A 13,680-nucleotide genomic window follows, 5' to 3' on the forward strand; every position below is an offset into this window, starting at 1 on the left:
GTTGCCTCTTGCACACCCCAGCTGGGTACCTGGCCCGCAACCCAGGCAGAAATCGAACTGGCAACCCTTTTGTTTGCAGGCCCACGCTCAATCCACTGAGCCACACCAGCCGGGGCTCCCGTGGGCCTTTTATTCTACTAAAGGAAGGCAGACGAAAACAATAGATGGACACATAGGTCTGTGTTCACAGGCTCAAACCTGAAACACGGTGCGGCAAGTAAAATGGTCCAGGGGAAGCGTCGAGAGCAGGCTGGAGGGGTTCCCTCCGTGTCGCTCGGAGCCTCCTTCCCTAGCCCACGTCCCAGCCGTTACTGCGAAGTGTTTATGAGGATAATGATCGGTGTTATATGTGTTCTTGGGGGTTTATCTAAAATAAGAGTTTCGTGAGCTTTGGATCTCAAATAATGTGAGCACTTAGGTACTCTGCAAAAAGTGTTGCAAAGAGAAAAAAAATATATCGACATTAACTTTCTTCTTTAGCAAAGGTGATGTCTTTCTATTTTATACTACACCTACAGAGATTCATTTTTAAAGCTCAATTAATTGCATAAATATTTGCTAGGATAAGTAAGAACCAGTCATCGCCAATGTTATTGTCAAGTTGTGTGTGTAGTTTACGATTTTCAGTGCCTAAAAAATAATCTGATGTTTTTATAACTTCGTCCATAATCTTGGCAAGTGTTCAGGGGTTTTTCCCTCAATAGAATGAACTCTATTTAAGTAAAAGTCTTGATTCTAGGAGTAAACACCAGCACGTGCCGAGAAATGTAGTCTTTTCGCTCTCTTCTCTCAGTTTGGGCTCATTTGATGATAAAGGCTTTCTCCGCTCTTTTGCAGGGTGCTGATAAGACTGTGAAAGGTCCAGACGGACTGACTGCCTTTGAAGCCACTGACAACCAGGCGATCAAAGCTCTGCTTCAGTGATGGGCAGCTGGGCTGACTGCCCTGGAAGAACGCCTCTCCCGTGGCCTCACACTGCTGCCTGTCTGTCTGTCACTCTCTATCTGCCAGCTTCTTCAGCTCAACACTTTCAGAGGGGTGAGGGGGGAGAGAAATTCATAACAAATTAGATTACCGGGAAAAACAATGTTTCAGAGGAGAGGAAAAAATCATGATCAGGCTTTTACTAGAATTCCTGATCAAGTCATCCTCTTTTCCATTTCCAAAAAAAAAAAAATACACAGCTTATACCCAAGGGAGAGCAAAGACAAAATATACCATAACATTTGACCTTCTCAGCCCCCTAGCTAACTTATTAACCCGGTTGTGTCGAGGGTCTGATTCTACAAAGGCCAACCATCGTATTTGGTAGCCCTCACTGCGCGCAGTAACGGCTGCTGCCATGTAAACCTAGGGTGCTGAGATTAGCAACTTGCTCTAGCCTTCTGCCTTAAGGTGCACTCTTCGGGACTCTCCTGGTGTAGTTCAGAGCGCTGCCTGTGGTTGGTGACCAAATCTCCCCTCGGTGACTCTCCTGAGCGCCACGCGAGAGCTCGCTTCAGGTCAGGAGGGGCACACTCCTAAACCGCTCGATGACTGAACTTTGGATTTCCTCTCCCCTTTCACATGGATTTCATGTATCTTTAGGTAAAACTGACTAGTTTTATTTATAAAATCTTAAATTTTGGAAGTCTATAGGAGAAACCATTCCAATATGCCTATTTTTTTTTCTCCTCTAGATTCACACATTTATATAACATTGAAACACTTTTAAACTCCTGCTGGTCGTAAAAGGGGATGTAAAAGTAGAATCATAGCCATACGCCTGTTCATGTCATGCAGAGCGAGAGCAGCTGTCTGAGGGCCTGTGGGTGTGTTTCCCTCACTGGCTCTCGGAATGGCGTGGTCTCGGTTCTGTGTGGGATGCGGGGCCGAGGCCGCTGCCTCTCGGACCATCTTGGATGCCTGTTCCTCTCTGCTCCAAAGCTCCCAGTGGGGCGAGGCTGACTGTTGGGACACATTTAACCCCATCTCCTCAAAAATGTGCTTGTGACCAGGTCTCCCCACGTTGTCGATAAACTTCTGCTGAACATACGCCAGCCCACCTGCATAGTATATTTTTGTTTCTTTTCTAAATCATGCATTGCAGAAAGTGTGACACCTTCCAAATATATTCTGTGTCCTTAAATACCTGCTCTAAAAGGTTCTTACGACCCGCAGAAAATGTTTAGACACATTTTCATGTTTATTTCATGAACAGTATGACTAATTAAAACATATACCCTTAAATTTGGCTGTTTTGCATTTAAAATACTAAGATTCCTTTGCCACCCATATAAGCTTACTAAAAATATTAGGATTTTTCCTTAGCCACATCATGCAATAATTGAATGTACCTCAAATTTTTAAAAAGAGAGGAGGGTGAGTCAGGGACTTGTATCAGATTGTGGGTAATAGAGAATTATGGATTTTTTTTAAGGCAATGTAGCATTCAGCAACAGAGTTAAACTATCAAGAACAGGCAGCCTGGCTATTAACAAACCTTACCAATCAGTTGCTGATTGGTTGGTTGGGGGGGGTGTGTGTGTATTTTTCCCTATGAACCCTTTTTTTAATCCTGCAGCTTTTTTCACTTAACCACTCACCTAACCCTGTAATTTTTCTGCATCCAAGAAAACAATCAGAAAATGGTGGCTTAAATACTTTGATACATTTGGCTAATTCTGCTGCCTTATTGCAGCCTGTCAGAGTCAGGTTCAAAGTCAGTAGTCAGTATTCCATTGCATCCCTGAACTGAAACCTGGAGCTATCCTCGCTGAAGACGGAGGGCACTCTACCAGTCTTCGTCACGTCGTGACAGGGTGTTTTGATATCTCTGTTTTCACCTCTTGGCTTATTGAGATCTAGAAGGCTTGGATTTTACCCTCGACATGCTTTTTACCTTCACGTCCTAAGCGTTCTGTTGCAGTTGGGCCATTGCAGAGAGTGCACGGTCCCGCCATTCCTAGCCTGGTCTGCTTTCCGCAGTCGCCCCTGCAGAAGCCCCGTGACCGTGACCGTGTCCACAGCTCCCCACGCTGTTCCTCGTGACGCAGTAGAGGCTGCTTCGCCTTCTTTATCAGCCATTTTGTAAACCCCTAATTATGAAGAGGTTGCTTGAGAAAATAACCTATAAACATAGAATAGACTGACCAAGATGGTTTACAATTTTTTTTAAGCTAGGTTATTTATAATGTCATTTCAGAACCACTTGGCAGAAAAATTCACAACACTTAATGTTCGTATTTTGAGTACAGGAAGTTAAAACCATGTCTGCTTTTTGGTACTACACGCATTAGTGAAAGGTTAAGTCACTTTTTTTCCTCCACTGAAGTTATATTTAACATCTCAGCAAAAACCTTGCATGTTCTGTAGTTTTTGTATCAAGTCAGTCCTTTCGTATGCACTATAGCAATGAAAACAGGTGTGTGAAAGCACCTGAGTGTTTACTATCCTGGTAGTATACTCACAGGTTCCCGCTTGCAGCTTCAGACTGGTCTCGATAGACTCGGAGTTTAAACACAGCACCGAGTGCGCCTGAGCAGTCCGCCTACGCAGGGCTCGCCTTCCAAACCCAGCGGGGCATGAAGGAGGTGGAGGGAGGTCGGTGTGGAAGCTGCAAGCAAGTAGCCCCTTTATTCATTCATTTCTTTCTCCCAGATAATGGAGTTCAAATCTGTATGTACCTGTTTGTTTTTTCCCTTAAACCTTCAACTGAGCTGCTGTTTTCTTCCGTGCAACGTTGTATACTCGATTGTGTATAGAAGCTGGTGAGAGTGCCCTCCTACATAAGCAATTGCAGTGTTTTGCATGCAAAATTTTAAAAATTTAAATGGTCCTGATTCTATTTTGTAAATGGAAAAACAATCATATCTTTCTAAGCAGTAACGGAGGAAGACTAGAGCTTTGTGCATTTTGATATATTTGAGTTCGTTTTTTCCACAGCGTAATACTTTGGACACCGTTGGGTTTCTCATATTACTCTAGTTCATGTACATCAGAATGCTCAATAATACTGTGTTTAAGTTTTGTGTTGCAAGAACAAATGGAATAAACTTGAATTGTGCTACAGGTCACGTGCCAGCAGCATCTTTCCCCCCGCCGCCCCAGGCTCCGTCACCGTCCTGTTCCAACGTCTCACAAAGGGACCAGAACTGTGACCAACTCAAACTTCTAGTGGAAATTTTCTCCGAGTCCCACTGCTGGGGGCGGGGGGTGGGGGGGCGGCGTGGATAGAAAAATAAGGCACAGGAACAATTTGATTGGAATAAACTATTCCAATTAAATTTTGAGTCAGTCTCCTGATACAAATTGTTTTGTGATAAATGGTCGGTCACAGTACAAGGCACAAGGCAACCAGCACGTCTTGGGGTGTGAGGGTCTAAGTAGTCGTTAAAGCCAGTTCTTTCGTACATGCATCGAAGCTGTTGCATGTCCCTGAGGGCCGCCCGTTTTCCCCAAACTCCCTCGACCTGAGCCCTTGTGTAGGTGCCCTTTTTAGTATGAATGTTCTGACTTAATAGTAAATCACTTTGAACCTTAAAACTGAACAAGACTCTATGTAAAATTTGTGATTCTGTTGTAATCTTGTCAACACCCCAAAACTGCTGTGTAGTTTACTTTTGAAAAGGCCCACTGATAACGGGGAAAATGTACAGATGCTAAAATAAGAGTAAAAGCCATCTCAGAACTTTCCGGAAGTGTGGCTGTAGGTGGGAGGGTCCACGGGAAAGTTTGCAAAAGCATTGAAGTGCTCGTTTTAAGAATTAGGGTCTGTAAAAGTAAGCTTGGCTCCCATGTTTTAAAGGGGACGAGAGCCCTCCTGTGTAATAATGAGGAGCAGCCCAGTGTCCGCCAATGGAAGGCACACTTCTGTAAGGAAGCGAGCAAGCGTCGGGTGAGTCTCTGTAGATTCTTCTGTGGTTAGAGAGCCGAATCCTGAGAACCCAACAGACATGCCCGGCCTGGGTCTACCTAATCAAACTCCGGGGCTGGGCCCAGCAGTCCTGGTGCGGCAGGGTGGTTCTGGTGTGTGCCCAAGTTTGGGGACCAGTGTACAGGCCATAGAGGGGCAAAGAAATACTGGTCCGAGGGCCCGGAAACAGGATGTCATCAAGGCTGGCTTCCTAGAGAGAAAGTGAGTGGAAGCCTTGAACCCGGGAGACGTAGCAAAAATTCTGGCTGCATCCCGAAGCTCTGGACACACCCGAGAACCTCTCAAGATGATCTTCAAAGTTATGTTCAGGGGAAAGGAAGTCGGGGTAACAGGCAACAGTGGCTCCGAGGAGGGAACCATCAGGGAATTGGGAGAAGCATCCCGTGTCCCCTTATCACATGCTTGCCACGTCGCAGGTCAGCCGTGGGATTGCTGCAGCCGCCCAACAACGTCCCTGCTGGCCTCTGCCGCCCGTCCTGCAGCCACAGGGAGCCCTTCTGCCAACAGCTTTGTTCTCAACCCTGCTGCCCTGTGCTGGCATCAGAGCTGTGACTAGGACCTCCCCGCCGCGGGAGGACCTGTGCCAACTAGCTGTATACTGTTTCGGGTCAACTGTCCCAAACGCTAGCCAGATCACCACGCCCCAGCATTAGGATATTTTTTTCCAGGCTTTTACTTCACTGAAATCTAATTACTGATTGAAAAAAATTATCAGCAGCTTTAACAGCACCCGGCACACGGTAGACATTCACAGTATTTTTTCTGAACCACCGAGGTCAAACCGTCAGTCAAATGCGAGATAAGCTTTGTTTCTGTGAGTCCTGGCCAGAGGGGGACTGGCTGTTAGAAGCACGGGGCCTAAGTGTCATTGGACCCAAATATTGGCCACGTAGCCTTAAAGGTACTACCGACATTGCAAACTGAAATCAATGAAGTATAAGATAAATATCGCAGAGTCACAACAATTCGTTGAGAAAATGCTGCCCGTGGGGTCAAATGCAGGTGGCTGAGCTATTGTCCCCTATCCCAAAGCACAGCTATAAACAGCAGCAACACGGGGTTGTCCAGCCGGCCCAGCAGCTTCTGGGCTTTCCACAGCGTCGGCAGGGAGAGTCTCATTCACGGGGTCTGGACAGAGGATGGCACGCAGTCCGGCAACACTCACCGCCGTGGCACCGCATCACACAGAGGAAAATGATGTCAGACAATTTCCGGCCTTGGGGTGCCAGGGTGAAGGGTCCTACTAGGTAACTGAAATCATGTGTGAAAGCCATCTTTTTCTAAGAGCTAATCAGTCGAAACGTGTTATATATCTGCGCTTCCCTTCCTGACTTCCAACGACATTCCATGTGTTGTCCCCTGTGAGAGCCCACCAAGCCTGGCTGTGTTGCCTCCACTTGTGATTTGCTGGGCACATGTCAGGAGGCTGGAAAGGACTCTGATCTAAGCTATGTCATTTTGCAACTGAGTTTTCAGATGAACATTTATTGTGCTGAGAACTTGTATTGCCTTACTCAGTGGCCCCAGTAAAGAGATGTTAGAGAAGTTAAATAACTTGCTCACAGCCAATAAATAGCACATGAATGGTCAAATGGGTTCTGTCCTGTTTTAGAGCCCCTGGTCCCACAAATCCAGTGAAAATGAAAGCCGTTCTCACCCAGGTGGGCAGAACCAATGCCCAGACCTACACCCCTGCTGGACGCTGCTTCGATCTACGGAAAGCCTCTGCGACACAGTGCTAGCTTGTCTTCTTGACCAGTGGAGCTCCAGAACTTACTAAATCTTCATACACTTGAACCAACAACCTCCCCACTTCCCCAGCCCTCAGTCACCGCCATGCTCTGTGCTGCTGTGAGTTTGAGCACAGCCCACCTCCTCCGCGGGGGACATGTTCCAAGTCCGCCAGTGGGTCCCTGAAACCATGGGTAATACTAACCCCCGGAGGTTCTATGCTGCTTTCCTATACATACCCAGCTCTGACACAGTTTACTTTATAAATTGCAGCAGCTAATAATAAAAACAGAACAGTTATAACAATAGGCTGTAATAGAAGTTGTGTGAATGACTTTGGGGCTCCCTGGTAAAACGAGGGAGACTTGCACACAAAGCACTGCGATACTGTGACAGTTGGTTTGATAACGGGGATCCCTGCTGAGTGGCTAACGGGCACAGAGGCGGGGAGATGATTCATAACCCGGAGCAGGACGGCGGGAGATGGCACGCTACTCAGAACGGCCCGCAATTTAAAACTTGTTTATTTCTGGAATTTTTCATTTACTATTTTTGTGCCACAGTTGACGGCGGGTAACTGAAACCTCAGAACATAAAACCACAGATAAGTGGGGGACTACTGTCATTTCAGTGTCACACACAAGTGAGATCATGCATTATTTGTCATGTGTGTGACTCATGTCTCGCAGCAGAATGCCCTCAAGGGCCACCCCAATCGTCCTAAATAGCAGCGGGTCCTTCTGCTCTAAGGCCGGATAATGTTACATTGTATGTAGATAGGGTAGGGCAAGAGTAGGTCTACAGTTCTAGGAAAAAAATTATTAATAAAGAATAAACTCCGTTTTACATACTCACAACTGTGAACCTACTTTTGCCCCACCCTATAAACCACATTTTCTTTATCTGTACATTGATGAACATTTAGGTCATTTCTGTGTCTTGGCTATTGTGAATAATGCTACAATAAACAAGGGAAGGTAGATCAAACTTCTTCGAGATGGAGAATTCAGTTACTTTAGATAGAAACACAGAGATGAAATTGTAGGAAGAGAGAAAACCCTAAAGAATTCACAAAATAATAGTAATAATAAGACTATTAGAACTACTGCATGAATCCAGTAAAGTAACAGGATACAAAATTAATTCACAAATTGTTTGCCTTTTTAATAGGCCAAAAAACTATCAAAAAGAGAAATTTAGAAAATAATCCAACTTGCAATTGCATCAAAAAAAATAAAATACTTAGGAATAAATTTAACAAAGGAGGGGAAAGACCTGTACTCAGAAAACTATAAAACGCTGAAAAAAAATTGAAGAAGATACAAATAAATGGAAGCATATACTGTACTCATGGATAGAAAGAACACTGTTAAAATGTCCATATTACCAATGGTATTTTTCACAAAACTAGAACAAATAATCCTAAAACTTACATGGGACCACAAGACCTCAAATACCAGAGTAATCTCGAAAAAGAAGAATAAGGTTGAAGGCATCTTGCCACCTGATATCAAAGCATGCTACAAGGCTATAGTAATCAAAACAGTATGGCACTGGCATAAAAACGGACACACAGATCTATGGAACAGAACAGAGAACTCAGAAAAAACCCCACAGCTATATGGTCAGTTAATCTATGACAAAGGAAACAGGAACATGCAATGGGGTAAAGACCATCTGTTCAGTCAACGGTGCTGGGCAAACAACAGATGCACACAGAAGGATGAAACTGGACCATTTTCTTACACTGGGTACAAGAATAAACTCAAATAGATTAAAGACTTAAACGTAAGACCCAGAACCATGAACCTTCCAGAAGAAAACATAGGCAGTAAACTCTCTGACACCTCTTTCAGTAGTATTTTTGGGGGTATGTCTCCTTGGGCAAGGGAAATGGAAGAAGAAACAAACAAATGGGACTCCATCAAACGAAACCATTTTGCACAGTGAAGGAAACCATAAAAAAAGAAGACAACCTGCTGCATGGGAGAAATTCACTAATGATACATCTGATAAGGGGTTAATATCCCAAATGTGTAAAAAATTCATACTACTTAACACCAAAACAAACGATTCAATTTTAAAAAATGGGCAGAGCCTGGCTGGTGTAGCTCAGTGGATTGAGTGCGGGCCTGCAAACCACACGATCGCGGTTCGATTCCCAGTCAGGGCACATGCCTGGGTTGCAGGCCAGTTCCCAGTGGGGGACACACGAGAGGCAACCGTACATTGATATTTCTCTCCTTCTCTCCTTCCTTTCCTCTCTGGAGATAAATAAAAATCTTAAAAAAAAATGGGCAGAGGACCTGAATAGACATTTTTCAAAAGAGGACATACAGATGGCCAGCTGAAATATGAAAAGATGATCAACATTCACTAATCATTCAGAAAATGCAAATTAAAGCCATAATGAGATATCACCTCACACCTGTCAGGATGGCCATCATCAATAAATCAACGAATAGCAAGTGTTAGAGAGGATGTGGAGAAAAGGGAACCCTCATGCACCGTTGGTAGAAATTTAAACTGTATTCCGATGCAGCCCCTGCGAAAAACAGTACGGGGGATCCTCAAAAGGTTAAAAATAGAACTCCCCTACAACTCAGCAATTCCACTTCTGGGTGTCTATCTAAAAGAAATCCAACAGACATATGTGCCCCTATGTTCACTGCAGCATTTATTTATAGTAGCCCAGATATGGAAGCGTCTTAAGAGTCCGTCAACAGACACATGGATAAAGGAGATGTGGTACATACGTGGGTATGTGTATATACAATGGAATATTACTCAGCCATAAAAAAAGAATGAAATCTTACCGTTTGCAGCAACGTGGGTGGACCTAGGGAAATAAGTGAGAAAGGGACAAATACCACATGACTGCACTTACATGCGGAATATAAAAAACAGAAACAAACAGATACAGAGCACAAATCAATGGCTGCCAGATGGACGGGGCAGTTGGGGGGGAAGGGTTGGGAGAAAAAAGGGAAGGAATTAAGAAGCACAAATCGGGCCCTGGCTGGCGTAGCTCAGTGGATTGAGCGCGGGCCTGCGAACCAGACGATCGCGGTTCGATTCCCAGTCAGGGCACATGCCTGGGTTGCAAACCGGTTCCTTGCAGGCCAACTCCCAGCAGGGGATGCACAAAAGGCAACCATACATTGATGTTTCTCTCCCTCTCTCCTTCCCCTCTAAAAATAAATAAATAAATAAAATCCTTAAAAAAAAAAAAAAAAGAAGCACAAATCGCCGGTTACAAAAACAGCTGTGGGGAAGTAAAGTCCAGCATAGGAAATACAGTCAGCAATGCTATAATAACTATGTATGGTGTCCGTGAGTACTAGACTTAATGGGGCTGATCACTTTGTAAGTTCTATACATGTCTAATCACAAATTGTATACCTGCAACTAGTATGATGTTGTACGTCAACTATAGTCAAAAAATAAAATGAAAAACAGAAATAGGACTGCTAGATCAAGGGTTACCTCTATGTCACATATTTGGGGGACTCTCTCTACAAGGTGGGGCAAAAGTCGGCTTACAGTTGTGGGTACACAAAACAGTTTGTTCTTGTATTGTTATTTAGTAGTTATTGTGTTCCTTTCCCTGGAAACAACTGTCCCGCCCAGTCCTGCTTTCCTTAGTGGCTGCACCATCTGCCCCCCCACCAACAGAGCACAGGTGGTCCCCCCTTTCCCCCACACACCCGTGCCAACACTGGTCCTTTGGGGTTTTTCTGCTGAGAGCCAACCTAACAGGTGTGAGATGATACTTCACTGAGGGTTTCATTTTCACGTCCCTGATGGTTACTCACATTAAATACTTTTGCATATATCTGGTGGACGTGTGTATGTCTTCTTTGGGGAAAAAATGTCTTTTTCAGTCTTTTGCCCATTCTTCAATGAAGTTCTTGAATTTGGGGGGGGTTACTATCAAATTATAGGAGTTCTTTCTATATTTTAGAGATTACCCACTTAGCAGATACATGGTCTGCAAATACCTCCTTTGGTTTTACAGGCTGCATTTTTGTTTCATTGGCACTTTCTTTTGCTGTGCAGAAGCTTTTTAGTGTGTTCTGGTCCTGCTGGTCTCCTCCTGTGTTTGCGGCCTGTGCGTTTGCTGTCGTATCAGAGACATCATTGTCCAGTCCGATGTCAGCAGCTTTTTCCCTGGGATTCCCTCGAAGAGTTTTATTTTGTCAGGCTTTAAATTTAACTCTTTCATCCATTTTGAGTTGATTTTTGTATATGTTGTGGCATAAAAGTCCACTTCTATTCTTTTGCATGGGGATATCTAATTTTCCCAACACCATTAATCCAAGAGACTATCTCTCCCCCATTGAGTATTCTTGGCTCCATTGTCAAATATGAGTTGATTGTATATGGGAGGCTTATTTCCGGCTCTCCAGTCTGTTACATTGGTCTATATGTCTGTTTTTATGATGGCACTAAACTGTTTTGATTACTGCAGCTTTGTAATATGTTTTGAAATCAGGGAATATGATGTGTTCTCCAGCTTTATTCTTGTGGCTCAAAATTGCTTTGGCTACCTGGAGTCTTTTGTGATTCCAAATGAATTTTAGGACTGTTTTTTCTATGTGCATAAACATGTTATTGGGATTTCGTTAGGAATTCCACTGAATCCATAGATCAGTTTGGGAAACATGGACATTTGAACAATATTCTTCCAATTCATGCCCATGAGTTGCCCTTCCCTTTATTTGAGTCACTTTTATTTCTTTTGTTAATGTTTTATAGTCCTTATTGTAGAAGTATTTCATCTCCTTGGTTAAGCCTATTTCTTAAGTATTTTATTCCAAATGATGTTATCGGAAATGGAATTGTTTTCTTAATTTTTGTTTTTGGATAGTTGTTAGTGTCTGGAAATGCAATGGATATTCTGTATCCTCTGACTTCACTAAATTTATTTATTCCAACAGCTTAAAGTTAAAATTAAAAGGTCTTAAAACTATGCCGCAACACTGTGAACCTAAAAACTATGCCCCTGCTTATTAAAAATTACTGTTTAAGGGAATTAGAGTTTTGTGACATTTTGATATTTGTTTCACCACTATAACTGAGCATTTACTATGATCTGGGCATCATTCTAAGGCGTTTTTTTTTAATGTGAACTAATTTAGTTTCACGAAAACAAATTGAATTTGTATAATAACCCTATGAGGTAACACTACTGTAATCCCTATTATCAGGGGAGAAAACCAAAGCTCAGAGAAGTTAAATTGCCTGAGGCCACACAGCCAATTAGTGGTAGAGCCAGGGTTTGAACCCAGGCATCTGACTCTGAAGTCTCTGCTCTCTACACCATATTACGCTGCCCCTCCCACTTTCACTGAACCAACTCACCGCATTTCAGTTTATGAGCACTGCTTTTACCAAGTTATGAAAAAGATAATTAGAAAAAGATGTATGGATTCATTTATGATTATAAACAATTAGGTGACAAAATTATGTAACGTGCATCTAGCCATCGCTTCTCTTGATGAAATCAAATTCTCCAAAGATGACATTTAATGTTCCAGTTTGACAAGTAGCAATACTTGAGTGTAATGTGCATTTTGTTAGCGGTCTAAAATATTAGGGTATAGATCAAGAATCAGCAAACCATGGCTCACAGGCCAAACCTGACCTACTGCCTGTTTTGTAAATAAAGTTTTATTGGAATACAGCATGCCCTGTTCTCGTACATTATTGTCTGTGGCTGCTCCCATAACTCAACAGATACAAGTAGTTGCAACAGATGATATGGCTCACAAAGCCTAAAACACAGGTGGCAAACCCCAGGCCAGTGGGCTGAATCCAGCCCCCTGCCTTGTTTTATCCGGCCCCGCACCTTGTTTCTACCCGGCAGCAGTGCTGAGCTCTCGCTTAACTGAAGGAGTAGTTACACTTACACAGTCCTAACATTCCATTCAGCCCTTTGAAGGCAACCGCGAGGCTGATGTGGCCCCCGGTGAACATGAGTTTGACACCCCTGGCCCAAAATGTTTACTCTGACCCTTCACAGAAGTAGGTCCTGATGGGCGCTGGGAGCAAATGAGCAAACCGAGCTAGGACACATAGGAGGGGGTGGCAAAGAGGACCTCCTTGCTCATGGAGGGCAAGCACCCATGTCTTATTTGGGTGGGTGCCTCTCTTGTGACGTTGGCGCATCCTCGTGAAATGATATGCAAAGCTCCACACAGTTAGACGTTTTCCACTTTGCAGTGTATGGCGTTGTGTAACCCTGATGCAGGCTAAGACACAGGAGGGAGCATGGAGACCAGTGTAGATGCTGAGCAGGCCCCCTGGGGCATCACCTGGCACCCCGCTAATGACCCTGCACCCCTGGGCCATCTCTCAGTGCTGTGTCCACTCCCTAATAAAGGACCAGCCGCAGGCCCCACTCTGATGCCTTCTTCTCCAGAGCCCCCTAACCCTGTTTGCCCTGATGGGGAGCCCAGCTCTCTCTGCAGGGAGCTTCCAAGACCAGGTAGAGGCTGGCCAGCATTTCACTCGCAGTACAAAGCAGGCATGGGGTCGCCAGGCTTGCTCTCCCCAAGGAGGCTGTGCTTCCCCGTATCTACTCCTTGCCCTAAGCACCAAAGCATGTTTCTTACTCCTTCTCCTCCTGAATGTACCATTATAGAAACCTTACAGTTCATCTCATGACACTATGAGTTTAAATCTCATTGCATGTCAATTCTCTTCATAATGATAAGAATCAATAAAAACCCCAACTAAAACCTGGACATCCGCCACCCCGTTGCCGCAGCAACTGAGCCGCTCGCCCAGGAGGCGTGGCTGTGGTCCAATGGTGGGAAGGAGGAGCAGGAATTCTCTGAGGACGAGCAGACCAAGTACACAGGTTCTGGTTGAGCGACACATGTTGGTTACCTTCTAAAAGTTGAAATGCCCTCATCTCAGAAGGACGGGACTTTAAAAGGAGTCATACTGATTAAATATTACAGTGTCAAAAAAAAAAAAAACAAACCTTGTACCTCTGACCCAGAACGTTTTCATTTGATTAAATTTAT

General features: G+C 44.1%; 1 protein-coding gene across 1 annotated transcript in view; it reads left to right on the top strand.

The window, feature by feature from the left end:
- MTPN (myotrophin) overlaps positions 1 to 4,050 on the top strand; it is a 50,846-nt gene extending 46,796 nt beyond the window's left edge. The window contains exon 4 of the mRNA XM_037049132.1: positions 838 to 4,050. Within this exon, the coding sequence (XP_036905027.1) occupies positions 838 to 924 (87 nt within the window). The 3' untranslated portion in view covers positions 925 to 4,050. The remainder of the gene's footprint in view (positions 1 to 837) is intronic.
- Positions 4,051 to 13,680: the final 9,630 nt, after the last annotated feature.

This window comes from Sturnira hondurensis, unplaced genomic scaffold (assembly GCF_014824575.4).
Source record: "Sturnira hondurensis isolate 20B ecotype Veracruz unplaced genomic scaffold, ASM1482457v3 Scaffold0006437, whole genome shotgun sequence".
Taxonomy (NCBI): domain Eukaryota; kingdom Metazoa; phylum Chordata; class Mammalia; order Chiroptera; family Phyllostomidae; genus Sturnira; species Sturnira hondurensis.